Source organism: Oryctolagus cuniculus, chromosome 18 (assembly GCF_964237555.1).
Source record: "Oryctolagus cuniculus chromosome 18, mOryCun1.1, whole genome shotgun sequence".
Classification (NCBI taxonomy): Eukaryota; Metazoa; Chordata; class Mammalia; order Lagomorpha; family Leporidae; genus Oryctolagus; species Oryctolagus cuniculus.
The window spans coordinates 56,419,243-56,443,522 of NC_091449.1; the positions used below are offsets into that span (position 1 = coordinate 56,419,243).

At 48.9% G+C, this 24,280-nt stretch overlaps 1 protein-coding gene across 11 annotated transcripts in view; it reads left to right on the forward strand.

Annotated features, from left to right (window-relative positions):
• HYDIN (HYDIN axonemal central pair apparatus protein) overlaps positions 1 to 24,280 on the forward strand; it is a 421,089-nt gene that overhangs the window by 390,630 nt on the left and 6,179 nt on the right. For all 11 annotated transcript variants that reach the window (XM_051847256.2, XM_051847253.2, XM_070062720.1 and 8 more), the window contains 8 exons: positions 1,018 to 1,216; positions 4,123 to 4,281; positions 6,092 to 6,369; positions 8,199 to 8,418; positions 10,818 to 11,030; positions 12,956 to 13,119; positions 13,929 to 14,079; positions 21,820 to 22,050. In XM_051847256.2, coding sequence (XP_051703216.2) covers positions 1,018 to 1,216; positions 4,123 to 4,281; positions 6,092 to 6,369; positions 8,199 to 8,418; positions 10,818 to 11,030; positions 12,956 to 13,119; positions 13,929 to 14,079; positions 21,820 to 22,050 — 1,615 coding nt within the window. The remainder of the gene's footprint in view (positions 1 to 1,017; positions 1,217 to 4,122; positions 4,282 to 6,091; positions 6,370 to 8,198; positions 8,419 to 10,817; positions 11,031 to 12,955; positions 13,120 to 13,928; positions 14,080 to 21,819; positions 22,051 to 24,280) is intronic.

Consider the following 24,280-nt stretch of genomic DNA (forward strand, 5'->3'; position numbering starts at 1 on the left):
CTACACGAGTTCAGGGGCCCAAGGACTTGGGCCATCTTCCACTGCTTTCCCAGGCCACAGCAGAGGGGTGGATCAGAAGTGGAGCTGCTGGGACTCTAACCAGTGCCCCTATGGGATGCCGGCACTACAGGCAGCGGCGGCTTTACTCGCTACACCACAGTGCCAGCCCCCCAACAACTCTTAAGAACTAGCTATCACTACCCCCATTCTACATATAAGGAAAGAGAGACTGAGTGGACTGGGTAGCTTCCAAAGCCACGTGGCAAGGTAGTGATGGAGCCTGGCTCACTCTCCTGTCTGTCTGACTGTAGAACACATCCTCCTCCTCGTTGCCCCCCTTCATATGCAGGGGCACAAAACCATGTGACGCACTAGGAAACAGAGCATCAGGGGCTGGCGCCGTGGCTCACTTGGTTAATCCTCCGCCTGCGGTGCCGGCATCCCATGTGGGCGCCGGTTCTAGTCCTGGTTGCTCCTCTTCCAGTCCAGCTCTCTGCTGTGGCCCGGGAGTGCAGTGGAGGATGGCCCAAGTGCTTGGGCCCTGCACCCTATGGGAGACCAGGAGGAAGCACCTGGCTCCTGGCTTCGGATCAGCACAGCACCGGCTGTGGCGGCCATTTGGGGAGTGAACCCGGAAGGAAGACCTTTCTCTCTGTCTCTCTCTTGCTCACTGTCTATAACTCTACCTGTCAAATAAAAAAGAAAAAGAAAAAAAATAAGAAACAGAGCATCAGTACAGTGGAAAGAACAGCGAGCAGAGGGGTGTGAGACTTTAAGTCTTGGGACTCAGTTCTGCCCAGGTCCCAGGACATGATCTGGGGGAGCAGCGTGACTGGGCCTAGGAGGGCACGGCCTGGGTCTTTGCTGAGGCCACTCCACGTCTTGGTGACTGCCATGGCTCTAGGACAGCGGGCACGAAGTGCAGCAAGTACCCAGCCCATAGACACGGGGGACAGAACCCGCCCCTCTGGGCCAGTCTTCTTCAAGCTGACACACCTTCCTCTTGGTTTTCTCCAGCGTAGATTGCTTGTACACCAACACCAGCCACCTTGAGGTGAACTTCCATGTGGACGTGCTGAAGCCAGGAAAGGCACTGGAGGTTCCAATCGTCTTTTATCCCCGGGAAAGTGTCAGCTACCGAGAACTCATCCCTTTTGAAATTAACGGACTCTCACAACAAACGGTGGAAATCAAGGGGAAAGGCACTGAGTTGAAGGTGAGAAGCAGGTAGGGAGGCCCTTGGGGTCGGCACCCTCCTTCCTGCCTTTCCAGGAAGGTGCATTCGCCAACCGCAGCCCACAGACCACTCCGCTATCCCCGGGTCTCTGTCCCCCAGGCTACGGGATATGAGTCAATCAGCCCCACTAGGACGATGTCCCCAGCCATACAAACAGGCGACTTGTCAGATCAGACTCAGGTGGGACACAGATCCTATCCAATCCCAAACCTCACTGTGGCAAAGGACGCACACGATGACAGGTGCTGGGGAAGCGTTCTTCATGGGAGAGTTCCAGGTGACCAGGTGCAGCTCTCCAAGTCCATCCTCTTCCTATCCCACTGGGCCACGTTTGGCTTTAGGTTTAATAGGAGACATTTTGTTAAGCGAGGTACACAGACATAAGTTTCAATTATGGGATGTCTTTCCTTAACACTTTTATTGATTAACAGTCTCAAGCCAACCGCAAATCCCAGAGTTATACTTGACCAAGGGCATCCCTTCTACCCAAATGGAAAAGGAAGAGTTATATCCAACTGTCCACCTCTTTCTTCACAGGGTCCTCAAACGTTTAAGGTGTTTATCTGGTGGGAGTGTTTGTGTTGTAGTAGCAGGTTTGGGAAGACTGAAACGCTTCCAAGATTCTCGATGCATGGCTGTTTCAGCAACCAAGGGGAAAAGGGAGGGTGTATTCCTGGCAGCCTTCCCATCCAAGCCACGGAGGCTATGAGACATTGCCACCTGGTGTGTCTTGGGCCAAGCCAGCGACAAGGTATCCTCTGGTGCCATTGAGTCATTTGCTTGCCATTCCATTTGTTTATTCAGCACTCCGTGTGTGCAGAGTCCTTTCGGTAGATCCAGATCACTCAGTCCAGGAGCTTGCTGGTTGCTGGGGGACTTTCTTGCCTTTGCAGACAAAATAGAAACATGTGGACGGGATTTAAAGACAATGGGGGGGGGGGCTCACACTAGTTACAATCACTTGTAAGTCACTTATAAGATGCCTGCATCCCATATTGGAGTCCTGGGTTCAAGTCCTGGCTATGTTTCTAAATCCTGCTTCTGGATATTGTACACCCTGGGAGGAAGCAGGTAATGGCTGAATGCGTTAGTCCCTACCATCCACAAGGGAGACCTGGATTGAGTTCCCCAGTCCTGGCTCAACCTAAGATAACCATAGCCGTGGTGGGCATTTGGGGAGTAAACCAGCAGATGGAATCTCTGTCTCCCTCTCCATCTCCTTCCCTCTACCTCCCTCCCTCCCTCTCTTCAAATAAATCAAAACTTTAAATGAAATAAAATAAATACCACTGGGGGAGGATATGGCTTAGTGGCTGATTGAATGACAGTGACCAGTAGGTTCTGCGCAGTGTAGCTCAGTGCCAGCCTGAAGGGTAAGGCTCAGCCTGACCTTGGCCCAATCCAGGCCAGTGTTCCCATCAGTGCCTTGGGGAGGACTTGGAAGTGCATCTCTGTCTCTCCATCTCTACCGCCACTATTTCCATCTCTACCTACCTGCTCTCAACTCCTCACGCTTCCCCTTGTGCCCTCTTCCAATCCATCCTCCGCAGAGGAGCAAGCCAGAGCACTTGCACAGACGACACTGGACTGGGTCACTCCACGCTTCTCTGATTTCCCATTTCTTCCCGAACAAAGCCCAGCCTCTCCTTTCTTGCCCCCACCAATGGCCTGCGCAGCCTTGCAAGACCTGACTACCTCTCTACAGTCACCCGCTCAGCTACTGGCTCTCCACAAGTCTGGGCTCAGCCACTCAGGGCCTTTCCACAGGTTGACACCTTGCCTTGGGGTGCTCCCCAGTCCACACCCACCTTGACTCAAACTGGCAAGGCCCCACTTTTGTTTCGTGCCCCCGTGAGAACATGCCATCTTTAGGAAGAAGGCCTCCCTGAGCCCCTCATCTAGCTTCAACCCCCTGCAAGGTGCTATCAAGATACCCTAAGTCTTACCTTCATAACACTCAGTGCCATTTGGGGTTATTTTTCTGTCCTTCTATTTATTTTTAATTAAATAATTTTTGTCCTTTTATTTTTTTAATTAATTAACTTTTGTCCTTTTATTTGTTTAATTAATTGATTGATTTGGGGAGTTTGTTTTTAAGTTGAGAAGCAGACAGAGGGGCCGGCACTGTGGTGTGGTGGGTAAAGCCACTGCCTGCAGTGCCCACATCCCATATGTACACCGGTTCGAGACCTGGCTGCTCCACTTCTGATCTAGCTCTCTGCTATGACCTGGGAAAGAAGTAGAAGGTGGCCAAGTCCTTGGACCCCTGCACCTGCATGGGAGACCCGGAAGAAGCTCCTGGCTTCGGATTGGCACAGCTCTGGCCATTGCGGCCAACTGGGGAGTGAACCAGCGGATGGAAGACCTCTTTATCTCTCTGCCTCTCCTCCCTCTCTGTGTAACTCTGACTTTCAACTAAATAAATAAATATTTAAAAGGGTGGGGGAGGAACAGAATTTTCATCTGCTGGTTCTTTCCCCAAAAGCTCACAACAGCTGGGGCTGGCCCATGCCAAAGCCAGGAACTGGAAACCCAACCCAGGTCTCCCATGTGAGTGGCCAGAGCCCTGTTAATGGAGCCATCACAGCCACCACCCAGAGTATACATGGGCAGGAAGTGGGAGTCAGGAGCCCAGGCACTCCAGAGTGGGATGTGGGCACGTTAACTGCTGGACCAAATGCCTTCTCCCTCAACCTAGGATTAATTATTAGTGGTTTCACAGGCATTTCACGTACATTGTGAATGAAAGCTTATCTAATATGAAGAAGTTATGTTACTGGAAAAGAGAGAACCACCCTTGCCTAACCATTGGGGAACATATCATAATGTTTCTTTTTCTTATTAACTAATGAACCCTTCTTCCTGCTCTCTTTCTTGTCCCACAGATTTCAGTCCTAGATCCAGCCAATAGGATTGTGAAGCTGGGGGCTGTCCTGCCGGGACAGGTTGTGAAGAAAACAGTTTCCATCATGAACAACAGCCTCACCCAGGTCATATTTAGCCAGTCGGTCCTGTTCTCGATTCCAGAGCTCCAAGAGCCCAAGGTTGGTGATTGGGGTGGGGGTGAGGGTGACGGTGGGGGTCCCAGCAGCTCTTTCATGCTTCTTGATGATAAGGACGACCATGTTAGCAATACTAACAGCTCACGTTTCTTGTGCATCTAGAATGTGTCAGAATGTTCTGAGAGTTTCCTGTCATTTTCCTGAAAACAGTGAGGGGCCAGTACTTTTATTCTCTTTAATTATTCTACCTTTTCACTTTCCATGTCACTCAGTGTCATTTGTCCATCTACACCTCCACTGTAGAGAAGAACTCTCTGTGTCTGCTCTTTCAGGGCGATAGTATAAACAACTTTGTAACATTCGTGTAACTTGACCTTTGTACCCACCCATGACTACTTGAGACAAATCCCTAGAAGCCAGCTTGTCTGGTCAAAAGGGAACGTGTGTTTCAATACACATTGTCATTCTGTCCCCTGAAAAGCTAGTCCACTTCGCTCTCCCATCAGCAGTGGGAGAAAGCACCTGCATAGCTAAATCCATGTCCTCAAGGTCTCTGCGTGGAGGAGCTGCCTGTCCTGGCTGCCTGTCATGCAGTCCTCAGTACTCAGTGCCCTGTGAAAATGGACCCAAGAGCGGGCTACATCCCTTCCTTCCTTCCGTTTCCTCAGTAAACACATGCGAAGTGCTGGAAGTATACAGGTGAATGTGACACAGAGCTTGGTCTGGTGGAGTTCACGGTCTTTCATTGTCACAGACACATGAGCATTCCCAGGACAGCATAGGAACTACAGAGGCGGGAGGTGAGTGAGGAGCGGGCTGTGGAAGAGAGGCCCATACTGCATTTCACAGGACCACGCGGGGTCTCCCAGGCCCACAGACTGGAGAGGGACATTCTCAGTGGGCACAGGCCCAAACGCTAGGGTCAGTGCTTTTGGAATGGTCGAGGGGATTCCATGAGGAAGGTCATCTAGGGGTTGCAGGATGCAGGAAAATTGGCTGAGAGGGGCCAGCCAGAGCAGGAGACCCCGCAGCACCTCACCCCAGAGCCCATGCCGCTCACCTCCCCATCCGGGAAGGAGAAGGCGAGTTGCTTCCCTATCCTCATTAATCCAGACTTAACTCCTGGGTGTCCATGGGCCGGGTTCCTTGGCAGCTCGGCCGCACCAGCTCCCGAGGTCAAGGCGCTCGCTTCCCTCCCTGCCGCCGCTCCTCAGTCCCGCAGCCCACCTGTGGGTGACTGCCGGAGCCTGGCTCCAGGGGGAGCTGGAGGACAGGGAGGGGGAGGGGGGGGCTTCCTTACAGCCGACTTGGATCTGGGTTTTAGCAGGACTAGGAGGAAGGAGAAAGCCAGCCGAATCTGTGCCGTCGGTTCTGGAACTTTAAGATGCAGGTGTCCCCTGGGGTGCTCCTGAAACTACAGGGTTAGAGTTCTCCCGCGGAGCCGGGGCTCCTTCAGGGGCCTGGGCCAGAGACAGGAAGCTGTTGTCTTAACAATTACACGGAGAAATCTGACAGGCCACCGCGGGGATGAACATGGGAATTCTGGGTGTTTGCTCTCTCCTGCTACCTGCGGGGAGGAAGGAAGAATGAAAGACCCACAGTGAGTTAGCGAAAGAGCAAGGAAGGGAATCAGCGCCCATCAGAGGCCTGGCCAGGCAGCACACGTTGTGTCAGCTGACCTTAATCTTCACCGCAGAGCAGTCGCTGAAAGTCCCTGAGCTGCTGGGAGAGCAGGGGCGAGATCCAGGGCGAGATCCGAGCCCTGGGCGGGCGCAGCTCCCACTGCAGCCTCGGGAAGTCAAGGCGCCAGGAGCCTCCCTGCCTCCGCGCTCAGCCCTGTTGTTTTGTCCAGGTCATCACCTTGGTGCCCTTCCAGAACATCACCCTGAAGCCCAAGGAGGTCTGCAAGCTCGAAGTCACCTTTGCCCCGAAGAAGCGAGTCCCCCCGTTCTCCGAGGAGGTGTTCATGGAGTGCGTGGGGCTCCTGCGCCCCCTCTTCCTGCTCAGCGGCTGCTGCCAGGCCCTAGAGATCTCCCTGGACCAGGAGCACCTTCCCTTCGGACCGGTCGTGTACCAGACGCAGGCCACCCGACGCATCCTCATGTTGAACACTGGCGACGTGGGTGCAAGGTAGGGGAGCGCCTTCCAGCCCAAGGCTGCAACGAGGGTCTCATTCCTTGGATGTGCCCCGGTCCGTGTGCTCATTTGGCAAATGCAGCCGCTTCTTCTTTTAAAACATTTCTTTATTTTATTTATTTGAAAGGCAGAGTCACAGAGAGACACAGAGAGAGAGCTCTCCCACCCACTGGGTCACTCCCTAAATGTCCACAATGGCTAGGGCTGGGCCAGAGTGAATCTAGGAACCAGGAGCATCATCTGGGTCTCCCACGTGGGTGCAGGGCCCAAGCACTTGGACCATCTTCTGCTGCTTTTCTCAGGCACATTAGCAGGGAGCTGGGTTGGAAGTTGAGCAGCTGGAACCTGAACTGGCATCCATATGGGATGCTGATGTCGCGGGTGATGGCTTTACCAGCTATGCCACAGTGCCTACCCCAAGCTACTCCTCTACTGTCCCTTCTACATCCAGCAATGTCTCACCAGGATGATCACTGCTAATATTAATAAGATTGTGGCCAGCGTCGCGGCTCACTAGGCTAATCCTCCGCCTTGCGGTGCCGGCACACCGGGTTCTAGTCCCGGTCGGGGCACCGGATTCTTTCCCGGTTGCCCCTCTTCCAGGCCAGCTCTCTGCTGTGGCCCGGGAGTGCAGTGGAGGATGGCCCAAGTGCTTGGGCCCTGCACCCCATGGGAGACCAGGAGAAGCACCTGGCTACTGCCTTCGGATCAGCGCAGCGCACCAGCTGTAGTGGCCAGTTGGGGGGGTAAACCAATAGAAGGAAGACCTTTCTCTCTGTCTCTCTCTCACTGTCTAACTCTGCCTGTCAAAAAAAAATATTACTAAGACTGCAAGCACTTGCCTAGTGCCTGTTGTGTGCCCTTTACATGGTTCATTTCAGTGAATCCCAGCAGCAACACTATCACACCAGTGCTTCCACAGATCCGTTGGACGGATGAGGGGACTGAGGTACAGATATTAACTCACTTTTCCAAAAACCGTGCACGTAGCAAGGACTTACTGTGTGCAGGTGCACTGTGGAGCGGTCTTACATATAGCAGCCCATTTAGTTGTCACTAACTAAACAAGGCAACTATCATCCTATTTCAGTTGAAGTTGAGGCTCAGAGAGGTTAGGTTACTTAACCAAGAGCACACAGCCTGAAGTGAAGAAGGTGGGGTTAGAACCCAGGTGTCCAGGACAGCTCTTCTTTCCCAGCTCTTCCTCCTGGCTGCTCAGTCACACAGACATAACTGTGCAGGCTGTGCACAGCACGCTCCAGGGGCACCCCTCACCCCAAGGACTGCAATATGGCAGCCCTGGTACTAGAGGCACCAGCCTGCAGTTGCTATCCTCGGCCTCCTAACTAGATCGAGTGCCCAACCACAAGAAATGACCACACCGGGTCATCGGATCCTGATGCCACCAAGAATAGGCACTACTCTCTCATGAAGAGGTTGTCACCACCCCCTGGACTGGAACTGGGAGGCTTCTAGTTCCAGCCCAGCCAGCTTGCTCCCTGTGCCACCTTGGGAGTACCTCTGTGCACATTCGCGTGTGTGCTCCCTGATGGGCCACTGGTGGGTAGCAAGGTCAGGTGCACTTGCCACCCCGACTCAACTGTGGGAGGGATTGGAGGCACCTTACCCAGTGAGTGACTTTGGCTCATGTTCTCCCACCTGCCCCCGCTCTCTGACCACCTCCTCCTCGGTCCCAGGGAGCAGGCAAGGGCAGGAAACCTTGATGCTAAAAGTCCAGCCACAGTCTTAGTCTCAGTAAGCATTGAGGACACACTCACGGTGTTAGTGAGCTGCCTTCCTTGTCTTCTTTTGTCTTGGAAAAGGTTTAAATGGGATGTCAAAAACTTTGAGCCTCACTTCTCCATCAGCCCCGAAGAAGGCTACATCACTGCAGGCTCGGAGGTGTCTTTCGAAGTGACCTACCACCCCACCGAGGTGGGGAAGGAGAGCCTCTACAAAAACGTGCCTTGCTTCATCCAGGGAGGCAGCCCTCTGAGCCTGACCCTATCAGGACTCTGTGTGGGACCTCCTGCAGTCAAAGAGGTGAGCAGGTGTCCCCAGGGATGGGCCAGGGGCAGGAGGGAGCCCAGCAAGGAAAAGGGAGCCCAGGGTGAAGGCATCCAGCGTTCAGACCTGCTCCCACCCACCAGGGACCTGGAACAAGCCATTCCCACAGCTGCAATATGTGTCTCTTCTGTCTGTCCAGTTCATCCCTGTTCGTTATGCAGCTCTCAACGCAAGCATTACATTCTCAAGGAAGCCTGCATTGATGACCCTTCTAGGTCAAATTCTGTTACCAAGATTTGTGAAGTAAAAGGTTAACACCCTTCTTCTTTAGGGTTAAAAAAAAAAAAATCAGTGGCTTTGGGTTAACCCTCTGCTAGCCCTGTTGCTGGAAACCTAGCCGTACTGCCAGCTGTGTTCCCTGGCAACACTGCTTATGATAAAAATGACAGCTGGTCCCTACGATTATAGTTCAAGAATGTTATATGAATGGAGTCATTCAGGGGCTGTGAACACGTATGCTTTCTGTTCTCTTGGGGAAGCATTCTGCCCAGTCGTGGAATGACTGGGTCCCATGACAGGTGTGTGCTTACCTTTTCAAGAAACAGTCAAGCTGTTTTCCAAAGTGCCTGAGTCCTTTTACATTCTCATGGCATTGTCTGACATTCCCACTTGCTCCACATCCTTGTCAACACTTAATATGGTCAGTTCTTAAATTTTAGCCGTTCTAATAAGCCTGAGGTGGTATCTCACTGCAGTTTTAAATTTCAGTTTCCCTAAGGACTGATGATGTTGAGCACCTTTCAGGTACTTATTTGCCATCTGTACGTCTTCTTTGTAATAAAGATTCTATTTTTGATTTGGTTCTTTGTTCTCTTATTAAAAAGGTTTTTAGATCGCTTTGTATATTCTGGGCACAAGTTTTACATCTAGGTCTTCAGGAATCTGTCTGAAGTTCATTTTTGTATGTAGTGCACGACGCGGATCAAAATTCACTTTTTTATATATGGTTATCCAGTTGTTCCAGAACCATATGTTTAAAGGGCAACCTTTATCCACGGAATTGCCTTTGTGCTTTTGTCAAAATTCAATCGCTCATATATGTGCAGGCCTACTGCACTTGTCTGGTGTTCTATCCGACTATCTTCACACAAACGCCACACTGCCCGTGGTGCGTACTCCAACAGCTGTTCTCACCTTTCCCTGTCCTTGGCCTGTAGCTAACATTCGACACCTTGAACCTCCTCCCTCAAACGCTTGTTTCACCGGGGTGCAGGACACCACAGTCCCCTGGTTCCGCCTGCCTCGCCGCCTGCTCCTTCTCACCCTCTCTTCCGCTTCTTCTTCACATCGGAATGTGCCCGTCAGGTCCTTAGATTTCCTCCTCCTAAATACACTTACTTCTTCCTGATCACACCTAGTTTCTTGGCCTTAACAGGACATGGTGGTGCTGCCAACTCCAAGCCTGGGCTTTTCCCCTGAACTCCAAGTTTGTAAACCCCACTTCCTGCTTGACTAATAGGCATCTCTCCTGAGCTCTTCCCCAGGCCTGCTTCTTCCGCAGTCAGTCAACGGCATCTCCGTCTTTCTAACTGCTCTGGCTAAGAGTCTGGGGGTCATTCTTGCACCTTGTTCTACTTGCACCTACCACTCCCTGCATCAGAAAATCCTATTGGCTGTTCACAGTACAACTGGAATATAACCACTTCCCACTGTCCCTGGTGCTGCTGGTGCTGTCCAAGTCACCAGTGTGCCCCACCTGGAGCATCGTAAGTGTTGTCTTCTAACTGATCTCTAACTTCTTGTACACCTGCAAGCATCCAGAGCGATCCTGAATCCAGCCTGGTCTCTTCTCTACTCAAAGGTTTCCTATAGCCTCCTCTTTCAGCGGAGAGCAGGGTCTCTGCCGTGACTCCCGGATCCCTGTGTGCTCTTGTTTCCTGTTACTGCATTCCCTCCGGCCCACTCCGCGTTTGCCACACTGGCCTCCCTGTCATTTGTGAAAATTCAGGGCCTTTGCAGTGCCACTCCCTCTGCTGAGGACCCTTTCCACCCAGGTCTCCCCTGACCTCAGCCTTCTTGGTCTTCAACTGAATGCATTTTCTCAGCGAGGCCTTCCGGTATCACACAGTTTACCATTTTGAGCCCACGACACATCTGGCATTCCCTCTACCCTGCTTCAGCTTGCTCTGTAGCCCTTATCCCTACCCTACAGACTCGTTTGTTTATTTATTGTCTGTCTTGCCCTACTGGAATCTAATTTCTTTGAGGCAAAGAACAGTGCCTGGCACATAGAAGAAACCCAATAAATGTGTGTTGAATAGGTGAAAGGAAAAGAAAATTCTCAGTTGAAACTCATGACGGAAGCGCTGGTCTTCTGGCCCTGAAATCAGACCTGGGAAAAGGGCCATGGAAGCTGAGTGCCTGTTCCCTTCCAGGTGGTGAATTTCACCTGCCAGGTGCGCTCCAAGCACACGCAGACCATCCTGCTCTCAAACCGCACCAACCAGACTTGGAATCTGCACCCCATCTTTGAGGGTGAGCACTGGGAAGGGCCTGAATTCATCACGCTGGAGGCCCATCAGCAGAACAAGCCCTACGAGATCACCTACCGGCCCCGAAACATGAACCTGGAAAACCGCAAGCACCAGGTAGGCTGAGACCTGCCCACCAGCTTTCTGGCACAGCTGGAGGAAGGCAGTGTGGGAGGGGTTGGAGGAGTTTTAGGGTTCAGAGCTCAGAGAGGAGCTCAGTGGGTTGCACCACCACCTGCAGTGCTGGATCCCACATGGGCGCCAGTTCAAGGCCTGGCTGCTCCACTTCTGATCCAGCTCCCTCCTGGTGGCCTGGGAAAGCAGCAGAAGATGGCCCAAGAGCTTGGGCTCCTGCACCCACATGGGAGACCTGGATGAAGCTCCTGGCTTCTGGCTTCAGCCTAGCCCAGCCCTGGCTGTTGTGGCCATTTGGGGAGTGAACCAGCAGATGGAAGATTGCCTTCTCTCTCTCCCTCCCTCCCTCCCTCCTTCCCTCATTCTGTGTAACTCTTTTTTCCAATAAATTTTTAAAATTTTTTTAAAAAGAACTCAGAGACTGTTAGAAGCACCCAGATTATGTTGGAATAATGGGGAATCCTGTAGATTATGCAGCTTTGCCTCCTCTTGTGCATACATTTCCTGATTCTCTTCTCAGAGCAGAGGGCTCTGTCCTGAAATGGAGCCCAAAACCAAGCAGCAAGCTTAACTGATAAGCAGCAGCAAGGTGACTATAAAAAAAAAAAAAAGGCAGTGGCCACCATCTTCCACCCTGTAAATACAGGAGCGTCTTCTTCTGTCTTCGTTACGAACCTTTATTCAGATCCTGTCTATTCTGTTTGCCTTCACTTTGTACTATGTCATTAGCATTCTTCTACTGAACTGTGTACTCTCTGTGATGACCATTTTTAATGACTGCCTAAGATCTGGGTGAACCAGAAATCCATGACTTATTTAACATTTGCCTGTTGTTGGATGTTCCGCTCCAATTTTTTTTTTTTTTTTTTTTTTTTTTTTTTTTTTTTTTGACAGGCAGAGCGGCACCTCTGTGAGAGAGAGAGAGAGAGAGAAAGGTCTTCCTTTTCCGTTGGTTCACCCCCCAGTGGCCGCTGCGGCCGGCGCACCGCGCTGTTCCAAAGCCAGGAGCCAGGTGCTTCTCCTGGTCTCCCATGCGGGTGCAGGGTACAAGCACCTGGGCCATCCTCCACTGCACTCCCGGGCCACAGCAGAGAGCTGGCCTGGAAGAGGGGCAACCGGGACAGAATCCGGCGCCCCGACCGGGACTAGAACCCAGTGTGCCGGTGCTGCATGTGGAGGATTAGCCACGGCGCTGGCCCAATTTTTTTTCTTTTTTTCAAAAAAGATTGATTTTATTTATTTGAAAGACAGAGTTACAGAGAAAGGTAGAGGCAGAGAGATTTTCCACTCGGTTCACTCCCCAGATGGCCACAACGGCCAGAGCTGTGCTGATCCAAAGCCAGAAGCCAGGAGGTTCTTCCGGGTCTCCCACATGGGTGCAGGGGCCCAAGGACTTGGGCCATCTTCTACTGCTTTCCCAGGCCATGGCAGAGAGCTGGATTGGAAGAGGAGCAGCCAGGACTAGAACTGGCACCCATATGGGATGCCGACACTTCAGGCCAGGGCGTTAACCCGCTGTGCCACAGCACCAGCCCCTCCAATTTTTTTCAATATTGTGAGGGATATATATGTGTCTATATATAATTATATATATAGAGAGAGATGCATACATATATATACACACATATACATATATATACACATACATATATAATTATACATATATCTCATATATATTTTATGTAGTTTCTTCCTAGGGAGGGATTTTTCTTCAGCAAGTTCCCAGGGTGGGACTCCTGGTCCAAATGAACATGAACACTTTCATGACCCTTGCAACATTATTACCAAACGAGTTTCCAAAAGCATCATGCATTTTTGCAGAGCTGTGGCTAAGCCTTTGTCCCCACCACAGACAGCTCATGAAGGACCACCTGCGTTGTTCTGATCACGTTTCTCCTTCTCCTCAGGGCACCCTTTTCTTCCCCCTCCCGGATGGGACTGGCTGGCTGTATGCTCTGCACGGGACTACTGAGCTCCCCAAAGCCGTGGCCAATATCTTCCGTGAAGTGCCATATAAGACACCCTACACTGAGCTCCTGCCCATCACCAACTGGCTGAACAAGCCCCAGAGGTGAGGAACTGGAGAAAGGGGTCACGGCTGGGAGATGGAGGGCTTCCACGGTCTATCTGGTCCTTTCCCTGCCCAGGCCTCCACAGGGTGCCGTGGGCCCATGGACAGAGACAAAGCTCCCTGAGGAGGGCAGCATGTCCTGAGCCCGAGCCCCTGGATCGATTTTCCTGTACAGTGCTCTCTTGTCGTTAGTCTCTTAGAACAATTAGTGCCCAGTAAGTGTTAGTTCTTATTGTCATCATGATGACAGCCATCACTGTTATTATTGAGTGCTCTGTCTTATCACCTAAGCCACTAGCCAGAGAAGGAAATCCCTTGGATCTTGACCTTAGAAGGAGAGCGGAATGCAAGGACCAGAGGAGCCCGAGGCCAAGCAGCCCAGGCCCTTTCTTTCCCATGGACAGAGCCGAGGACCAGCAGAGGAGGAGTAACCTACTGACGGCCACCTGCTTAGCCTGGAGGAGAAAGGCCCCCATCTAAGGCTGAACCCCCGTCCTGCCAGTCAGTCCTATGAGCTACACATCTTGTCCTCTCTCCCCTGGCCTCTGGTACCTGGTTAGTAAAATAGAGGTGATAGTGATAGATGCTACAAGGAGGACATGCCTGTGACCCATGTAGAGCACTCCCCCAGTACCAGCACGGAGCAGGTGGCCAGTAGATAGCGTCACTCTTATTGTGAGCGACAGAGTGCAGCCCGCAGCCCTGGTCCCACGCACTTCCCACTAACGCGAGGGTGCACATGGAACCTTCCCTCCTCTCCTGTGGGCAAACAGCCTAATCTTCTCTCCCCTCTTGTCCCATGCCCCCAGATTCCGGGTCATCGTGGAAATGCTAAAACCAGAGAAGCCAGACCTCAGCGTCACCATGAAGGGCCTCGATTACATTGACGTCCTGTCTGGCTCCAAGAAAGACTACAAGCTGAACTTCTTTTCTCACAAGGAGGGACTGTACAGTGCAAAGGTATCTACATGTCCAAGACACAACCCTGGACCATGTGCCTGGTGCCAGGGAATAACAGGTGGCCCCCAACAGTCTCGCTCCTGGGCACAACAGAGTCCTTCACACATGAACTGTTTCACCTACATCATTCTTTGTTCAAGAGGTGTCTATTGGACATATCAGCCCTGTGCTTTATACTAAGTGCTGGTAGCACAGCCTTAGCCAAAAATACGCAGTCTCTTTTCTCATGGAACACACAGTCTAGTGGAGGAGATGGACATTACTCAAATAACCTCAGTATGTGTATAAAATTACCTAATGAGATACTTGCATTGAAGGACAGGAGAATGTAGGAATCAGCTCCCAGAGGAGGTCAGGGCTGGAGACAATAAGACACTTACAGGTAGTATTTGAAGCTATAGTTTGGCATAAATTGACACGGGGAAGATCTTAAAGTGGGGGGAAAAGAGTATCAAGGAACACACACACACACACATGAACACACAGAAGAGACCCAGAGACATGTGAGCTCCATCACAACTCATCAAATCAGCACTCAGAGGGCCGGCACTGTGGCATAGTCGGGTGAGCCTCTGTCTGCAGGGCCAGCATCCCATATGGGCACCAGTGCAAGTCCTGGCTGCTCCACTTTCTAGCCAGCTCCCTGCTCATGTGCCTGGGAAATCAGCAGGGGATGGCCCAAGTGCTTGGGCCCCTGCAGCCACATTGAAGACGCTCCTGGGCCCTGGCTTTGCCCTGGCCCAGCTCCGGCTGTTGCAGCCATTTGGGGAGTGAACCAGCAGATGGAAGATCTCTGTCTCTCCTCCTCTCATTCTCTATAACCCTGCCTTCCAAATAAATAAATAAATAAGAAAAAAAGTCAGCATTCACAGACAATTTTTTTTTTTTTTGACAGAGTGGATAGTGAGAGAGAGAGACAGAGAGAAAGGTCTTCCTTTTGCCATTGGTTCACCCTCCAATGGCCTCCACGGCTGGCATGCTGCGGCCGGTGCACCACGCTGATCCGATGGCAGGAGCCAGGTGCCTCTCCTGGTCTCCCATGGGGTGCAGGGCCCAAGCACTTGGGCCATCCTCCATTGCACTCCCTGGCCACAGCAGAGAGCTGGCCTGGAAGAGGGGCAACCGGGAAAGAATCCGGCACCCCAACCGGGACTAGAACCCGGTGTGCCGGCGCCACTAGGTGGAGGATTAGCCTATTGAGCCGTGGCGTCGGCCCACAGACAAAATTTTTAAGAAAATCTTAAAACCAAGGAGTCATGAAACATCTGAAGGGAAAAAAGCAAAAACCATAAAATGGAAATAGCAGCTCAACAAACAAGAACTCCTAATAGAAAAGAATTATTAACGCAAACAGAAGATTTTTGGAACTTGTATTCTACAAAATTAAAACTACAGCATTAAAAGTTGTGGCACAGACGTTTGGCTGCACAGCTGACAAGCTGGTCAAGATGCCGGTGTCCCGCACACCAGGCTCTGGCTCCCATTTCCAGATCCTGGGAGGAAGCAGGTGATCGTTAAGTACTTGGGGCCCTGACACCCAGGTGGAAGGCCTGGCTGAGCTCCCTCACCCTGGCTCTGTCCCAGGCCATTGTGAGCCCTTGGAGATTAAATCAGCAGATGGGAATGTCCTCTCTCCCCCCACTCTTTCTTGAATAAATTAATTTTTTTAATTTTAAACTCTTTTAAATTCACAAACTTTTTTTAAATGAAATTCCTTTAACTTCTTATCCCTTCTTATCCCTTTCTTTTTTTTTTTAAGATGTATTTATTTATTTGAAAGTCAGAGTTACACAGAAAGAGGAGAATCAGAGAGAGAGAGAGAGGTCTTCTATCCGATGGTTCACTCCCCAATTGGTCACAACGGCCAGAACTGCACTGATCCAAAGCCAGGAGCCAGGAGCTTCTTCCGGGTCTCCCACGCAGTTGCAGGGGCCCAAGGACTTGGGCCATCTTCTTCTGCTTTCACAGGCCATAGCAGAGAGCTGGATCAGAAGTGGAGCAGCCAGGTCTCGAACTGGCACCCATATGGGATGCCAGTGCTTCAGGCCGGGGCATTAACCCTCTGAGCCACAGTGCCAGCCCCTCACAAATTTTTTTGTAGATTTATTTATTTGAAAGGCAGAGTTACAGAGAGGCAGAAGCACAGAGAGAGAAAATCTTCCATCCACTGGTTCACTCCCCAGATGGCCACAGTGGACAGAGCTGGGCCCATCCAAAGCCAGGAGCCAGGAGCTTCTTCTGGGTCTCCCACGTGGGTGCGGGGGCCTAAGCACCTAGGCCGTCTTCTACTGCTTTCTCAGGGCATAGCAAAGAGCTGGATCAGAAGTGGGGCAGCCAGAACTCAAACTGGTGCCCATATGGGATGCCAGCACTGCAGGTGGTAGCTTTACTCACTATACTACAGCGCCAGCCCCAAAGTTCACAAATTTATTTTTAAAGATTTATTTTTATATATTTGAAAGGCAGAGTTACGGAGAGAAGTAGAGACAGAGAGAGAGGCCTTTCACAAATTTTAAAACTAAAAATGAATCCAGAACATAGGAGTGGGAATAAGAGAGGGAGGAGATATATAGGATGGCACATACTCACTCAGACCTACCTCCAATGGTGGAACTAGAAATGTGCCAGGGGATTTCAACTCAGCCTTACCAAGGAGGCAGGTACCAAAGCCAGCACACTTGGTAAAGTGATAAGTATAAATACACAACCAATCAAAAAGATAGGGTAAGTGTCAAAGAGATTACACAAATAAGACCAGTGTAAGCACATAATGAAGGATAGAATCAAAAGGGAGAGAATGATCCTGCGGGGGAAGCAGGACACACAGCAGACTCATAGAATGGCAAACGCCCAAAACAGCACTCCTGCCTCAGAATCAGCCCTTGGGAGATTCGGATCTGACTAAAAGGTCCATGAGAGTCTCACAGGCATGGAAAGCCATGACACGGTGGCAAAAAACTATCTAAATGAAAGATCCTGGTGAACAAGACCCCAGAAGAAGGAACAGGCCATCAAGGAGGGAGGCGCCTTTCTCTGAGGGAGGAAGGAACCTCCACTGTGATACGGCCTTGACAAATTCAAAGTCGGTGAACTCAAGGGGCTTCCATAGCCTAGACAGCTCATAGCAAGAGTCTCAGGTGATTGCTGGCATCATAAATAAGAGTGCCAATTGTTAAATCAACAATAGGAGTCACTGGGTTCATACTCCCCACGCAGGATCTCTGTCCTTAAAGTGTTTAACTATGAAACTCAAAAACAACACTACTAGTCGAACAATACCCTATACCTTGTGCGGCTGTGTGAGTGCAGCCTGTTGAAATCCCTGCTTAGTATATACTAAGTTGATCTTCAGTATATGAAGGTAATTGAAAATGAAATGTGATGAAGGGTGGGATGGGAGAGGGAGTGGGAGAGGGGAGGGCCACGGGAGGGAGGGAGGGAGGGGGGAGGGGGGAGCCACAACAATGCAAAAGTTGCATTTTATATTCTACTTAAAACTGTTGGTTGAACTCTGTAATTAATACACAATTACTCTTAGGTGTTTAATTAATGCTATAACTAGTACTCAAATAGTATTTTACACTTTGTGTTTCTGTGTGGGAGCAAAATGTGGAAATCTTTACTTAATATATGCTAAATTGATCTTCTGTATATAAAGATAATTGAAAATTAATCTTGATGTGAAGGGAAGAGGAGAGGGAGTGGGAGAGGGGAGCGTTGTGGGTGGGAGGGAAGTTATGGGGGGGAGGAAGCTATTGTAATCCATAAGCTGTACTTTGGAAATTTATGCTCATTAAATAAAAAAAAATGAATCCAGGAGGAAAGTACAAGAATACAATGAATGAAAATCAAATTGATAGGTAATTTACAATCATTATTGAAAAATTATCTGCAATGAATCTTTCATGTGACCCCAGTATAGGAAATAGCAAGAAGATGAACAGAATAAGGCAGTAAGAAATATTTCCTCATTAGGAGGAAGTGAATGGGGAGATAAGAGATATTCATAAATGGAACACGTGAACAGAAAAATATAAGTAAAGATATGGATTAAAATGTAAAATAAAGACCTTGAGTAAAAATGACAGAGAACCTGATAGTAATACAAGTTGAAATTACCAATAACAATCAAGTTTTAAACAAATGATTGTATTTACTGAAATAAGCCAATCCCAAAAAACAAATACCATATATTTTCCCTGATCTGTGGAAACTAATAGAGTACCAAAAAAGGTAATGTGTATGAGCGAAACTGACATTTTGAGAACTGATTACTGTTCAGAGCCCTTTTCTCTATTGTTGAGGAACAGTGTTTTTTTTTCTTCTTCTTTTTACTATTTGTTGAACTGTTTACTTACTGGAGGGTCAATCTTTTGATTATAAAATAAAGTTGGTTATTGTAAAAATTAAAAGAAAGAAAAAGGAGGGGGGAGGGTGAGAGCATGGACAGGAGGGAGGGTGGAAAATACCACCATGTTCCTAAATCTTATATATCAAATGTGAAATTCGTTCACCTTATATAAATAAAAAGATAAATATAAAAATCAAAGCATTAAAAAACAAAAAATAAGTTACAAAAAAGAATCAGAAGCATTTCCATTTCTGGTTTAAATGGAGTAACTACTTCTCCCACCTCCAGCAGCCATAGCACTACAAGATGTCTGAGGCAGCCCTTCTCAGGCATTGGATGCCAGGCAGGGCACCACTGCACAGCACCAGAGGGGAGAAAAACTCATGACACAAGGCCCTCGCTTGTCTTCAAGGAGGACAGAATTTGAGAATCTCATCAAGTTGAGAGGTCTGGAGAAACACCTTGAGATTTCCACAGATGTATTCCAACAAAGCACAAAACCAGACCTACACAAATTTAAAGGGATACGTCATCACTTGAACTGTCCCCTAGAAGAAAATTGATACTCATAAAAGGGACAATAGCAGAATCTAGAATCTCTACAGTGATCACCAGCATTGTCTAGTACAGAAAGGAAACTTAATAGACAGGAAGAAGCAGGAAGATGTGGCCTATAGTAAAGAAAAAAAGCAGTCGCCGGAACCCGGCTCCAAGATGAGTTAGACGTTGGATTCAGTAGGAAAAGACTTCAAAGCAGCTGCAGAACATGTTCAAAGAAGTGGACGGGAAATATCTCAAACAAAGAAAATGTTGTCTTAATCAGTGGATAAGGAATCTCAGCAGACAAATGGAAACTATAAAAAAAGGAAATTCTAAAATTAAAAACACAATAAGCAGAAATGAAAATTATTGTATGTATTTATGTGCAGGCTGGAGATGCCAGAAGAGTCAATGAACTTGAAGCCGCTTTGGTAAAAAATTTCTAATTTGAAAAATAGAAGAAAAGATTGAAGAGAAATGAATGGAGCCTGCGAACCTGTGAGAAAATATACAATGATCGAATACATGTATAAAAGAGTCCCAGAAGAGAATGGAGTGAGGGTGAGGCAGAAAATTATCCGAGAAAATAATTCTTGAAATTTTCCTGATTTAAGTTTTAAAAAAAAAAAATTTACAAATCCAAGGAACTTGGCAAACTTTAAGCAGGAGAGACACAAAGAAAACCATGCCTGTGCACATCACAGTATCATTTTCAAACTGCTGAATAACGAACGCAAGAGAAAGAGAAAGCCATAGAGCAGCCAGAGGGGAGAAAAGTCGTATTGCACACAGGTGACAACCGTGGCAGTGACCGCTGGCTTCTCTTAGGAATAACGGAAGCCGTCGGTAAGTGCTGGGAGAGAAAGGAAACCATCAGCGTCCTGGAACCCTCTATCCACTCAAGCCTGCAAGCTGAGGCTGAGCTCAGCCTTTTCAGATGGAAGAGCGTGAGAATTCACTGCCGCCGACCTGTGTTACTGCACTCCGCGTCACTACACATCCTTCCGTCTGCAGGGAGACGAGGCCAGGAGCAAACTCGGGTCTTTGGGAAGGAAGGAAAAACACTAGAAGTGGTAAATAAGTAGGTAAATATTTTCAAAACATGGTTTTTCCTCCTGGAATTTTCTTAAAAGACAAATACAAGTATTTATGATGCTGTAAGATGGGTGTTATGTATATAGAAGTAAAAGTTAACTACAATAGAGGCCAGCACTGTGGCGCAGCAGGTTAAATCCCCAACCTGCAACACTGGCATCCCACATGGGTGCCAGTTCAAGTCCTGGCTGCTCCACTTCCAGTCCCATTCCCTGCTAATGTGCCTGATAAAGTAGCAGAGGATGGCCCAAGTTCTTGAGCCTCTACACCCACATGGGAAACCTGGAAGAAGCTCCTTGCTCCTGGCTTCAGTTTGGCTCAGCTCCAGCCATTGTTGCCATTTGGGGAGTGAACCAATGAATGGAAGACCTTTCTCTCTCTCTGTCTCTATCTCTATGTAACTGTCATTCAAATAAATAAAATAAGTCTTAAAAAATATTATGTCAATAAAAGCACAAAATATGGGGGTGGATGAGGAAGTGAAATTATATTTTAGCAAGGTTATTTTTTACATTTGTGAGGTGAGAAGTGTGAAGTAGGAAGCACGGAGGGCCCACTGTTAATTGGAAGTGATAAAGGACTCGATAAGTGTTGATAGGTTAAAGATTCATGTTGTTATCTGTAGAGCAGCCATTAGAAATTTCTTTTTGGAAATACAACTAGGAACCCAGTAAAGGAAATGAAGTATATTCCAAAAGATCACCTATTCATCCAAAAGAAGGCAGGAAAGTAGCAACGGAAAAATAAAGGCAGAAGCAGATGGAAAATAACTAGCAAGAAAGTCAGACTTCAACCCAAACTGGTGAGCAGTTACTTTAAATGTAAAAAGCTAAGCACTCTAATTAAAAGACAGGGACTTTCAGAAGCACTTGAAGTTTAAAAAACAGGCAGAAGCTGAAAGTAAAAGGCCAGACCATGTAAGGAACTATTACCACCTGATAAGAAGGAGATGAACAACCCAATTTGTTAAAAAGGGCAAAACACTGGAACGGACTCTACTTCACGTGTGAATGACTGGTTAGCACATGAAAATATACTGGACATCATCCGGCACCAGAGGAAGAACTTTATGAGGTGAACGGAGTACCAGTGAGTCCATTGTAGGGTAAGGGCACAACTGAGTGTAGGTACACATGTGAGCTCTCGAGTCGGTCTAACCTGGGTCCAAACCCGGTTCTGATACTTCTCAGCCTACAACCTTGGACAAGACACTTAACCTGGCTGACCTTCAGTTTCCTCATCTTAAAAAAAAATGAGGGGGAATAATAGCAATGCCTACAAATTGTGTGGATTAAATAAATAAGTGCTTCTAGTGGCTGGTACGTAGTAGCCCTTCATTACGTATTAGATGGTGTCATCGTCAGTGTTGCAATTGTGGTGGTTGTGAGCTATTTCAACAGCAACAGGAATTGAAGGAATAAAGCCCATTACTACCTGAGCTTATCGAGGTCTTGCTTATTCTCCCAGGCCTGGCAGCTGTCTCCACAGGAGGGAGTGCTGGCACCAGACACTGCTATTCCAGCATCTTCTTGGGCAAACCCAGGCTTTTAATCATCTCCCACTGGGAAAAGCCGGAGAAGAATGCTTACAAGAAAGGCTACCGGGCAGGGATCCAAATGGGCTGGGAGGGCTGCGTCAGCCTGGTTCTCATGCTCCATGTCCCAGGCATGGCTAACAGAGAGAAGGGGCTTCTGGAAGTGTGCAGAAGCCACCTGGCCAATCCTACCCTGCTCTCCCTCTCCCTGTGTACACAGGTGATTTTCCGAAACGAGGTGACCAACGAGTTCTTGTACTACGTGGTGAGTTTCAGGGTCACGCCTTCCGGCATCATCAGAACCCTCGAGATGACAAGCCCCGTGCGACAGAGCGCATCAACCTCCATCAGGGTGGAAAACCCTCTGCCCTACTCGGTGACCTTCGCCACGGAATGCCGCGTGCCCGACATCAGCCTGCCCTCGCAGTTCTCCGTGCCTGCCAACTCGGAGGTATGAGCCTGGCTGCCAGGACTCCCCTGAGAGCTGGGGGACAGGCTGCAGCCCACGGGGCCCTGGAGCCTCGTTCTGCACCTGCTAAGAGTGGGCCAAGGCTGGCCACGCTGGGAAAGGCAGGGGACTCCCCTAGTGCCCAAGTCCTCGCGTGAGCCAGGAGCGCGTAGCTTTCATTTGGCTGAAGTGGGCTTCTTGGTTATGAAGCTTGTCTCTAGTATCTGTTTGCCTTGTTCAGCCAACGATTTTTTCTATTCGTTGTTTTAGGGGGTGGGGGAGCAGATTGCTAGTTTATAATAGTAGCATGTGTGTGATGGGGGCCAGCGTTGTGGCGTAGCAGGTAAAACCGCTGCCTGTGGTGCTTTGCCTGGGAATATGCAGCACATTTTTTTAAAGAGAGATACATTTAAATTATGAGGATACAAAGAAGTAGAAAATATGAGGCTTAAAAAAATATCTGCAGACTAACCAGAAGGCAGCTGTGCTAACGTTAGATGAAATGGACTTTCAGGCAATAACACTATTTCAGACGAAGAAGGTCACTTCGTACAAGAGCTTCAAGTCACCAGAAGAATGCTGTAGTTCTGATTTAACTAAAAGCAGCTTCAAAGCATATGAAGCAAAATGGGACAAAATGCAGGAGAAACAGATTCATAATCATAGTGGCATAGTGGTCTCTCTTTATCTGTGGTTTGGCCTTTCCTGGTTTCAGTTACTTGTGGCTAGCCACGGTTTAGAAAATATCCAGTGAAAATGTTCGGAAAGCACCGACTCATAAGTGTTACAGTGTGCAGCATTCTGAGCAGCATGGTGAAATCTTGCACTGACCTGACCCAGCTCACCCCTGTGTCCAGCGTACCCACGCTGTATATGCTGCCCTCCCATAAGTCACTCAGTGGCCTTCTTAGCCATCACATCCACTGTCGAGGTATCACTGTGCTTGTGTCCACCTGGCTCTTATTTAGTTTAATAACGGCCCCGAAGCGCAAGAGCAGACGCGAAAGAGGCACGGGGACACAAACGACGAAAGGATACATCCACCCTCGGGCTGTGCGCCAGTGCCGAATGCTGGTTCATGATTTCTGGCCATGGAGTGACCCTAGTTCATTCCAACTACAGTCAAAGGTTTCTTGTGGATCCTTTCTGAAGCAGAGTATGTATAAATAAGCATATATACGAAGGCTTTTGTGTGTGCGGCACACTTACGTACCTGGCTTTCTTTTTCTTTTTCTTTTTAATTTATTTATTTGTAAGTCAGAGTTACACTGAGAGAGAAAGAGAGGCAGAGAGAGAGGGAGAGGGAGAGGGGGAGAGAGAGAGGTCTTCCACCTGCTGGTTCACTCCCCAATTGGCCACAAAGGTGAAAGCTGCACAGATCCAAAGCCAGGAGCCAGGAGGTTCTTCTGGGTCTTCCATGCGGGTGCTGGGGTCTATGGACTTGGGCCACCTTCTGCTGCTTTCCCAGGCCATAGCAGAGAGCTGGATCAGGAACGGAGCAGCTGAGACTCAAACCAGTGCCCATATGGGATGCTGGCACTACAGGTGGCGGCTTTACAATCACTACAGCACAGCACTGGCCCATACATGTATTTCTTACAAACAGTATATAGGTGACACAGATTTTCATCTCTTCCGTAAACATTGTGACGCCGGAGTTCTTACTCACTTTCTTGCTTTTCACTGGATCACTTAGATCATTTATATTTAATGTAAATACTGACCTATTTAGGCTGTATGCTGCAAAATGCTCTTGATCGATGTGGGTTGTTCTGTTTTCTGTTTCTCTTTTGCCTTGTAACTATCACTTCCTGGTACATCTTCATTGTTTGCAACTGTGCCATGCTGTTCATCACTCGCGTTTTTAAAAGAATAGCTTTGATGTAGTCCTACCATACGCCTTTCTGTAGTTCATGTTAGCTTTTTCACTGATCACAGGAGGATGAGGTTGCCCATGCGACGAGATCTGCCTCTTCCTTTGTTACTGTAAAGATTAAAAAAAAATCTTGAACTTTTACAATTTGTTTTCTCTGCTTTGCCACCCATCTGTATCTGAATTTTGTCTTTGCTTTCCTATTAGTGTGTCTGTTGTGGTCAGATAGATTCTGCTTTCAGAAACTGCTCTTCGTGCAGGGTTCTGTCTCAGAGTGGAGCTTCAGTCCCTTGGCCTCTGCTGCCCCACACCGTCTAAGCTCTGTGTGGCATTTTCAGCTGACAGCTGGAGGCAGAAGTC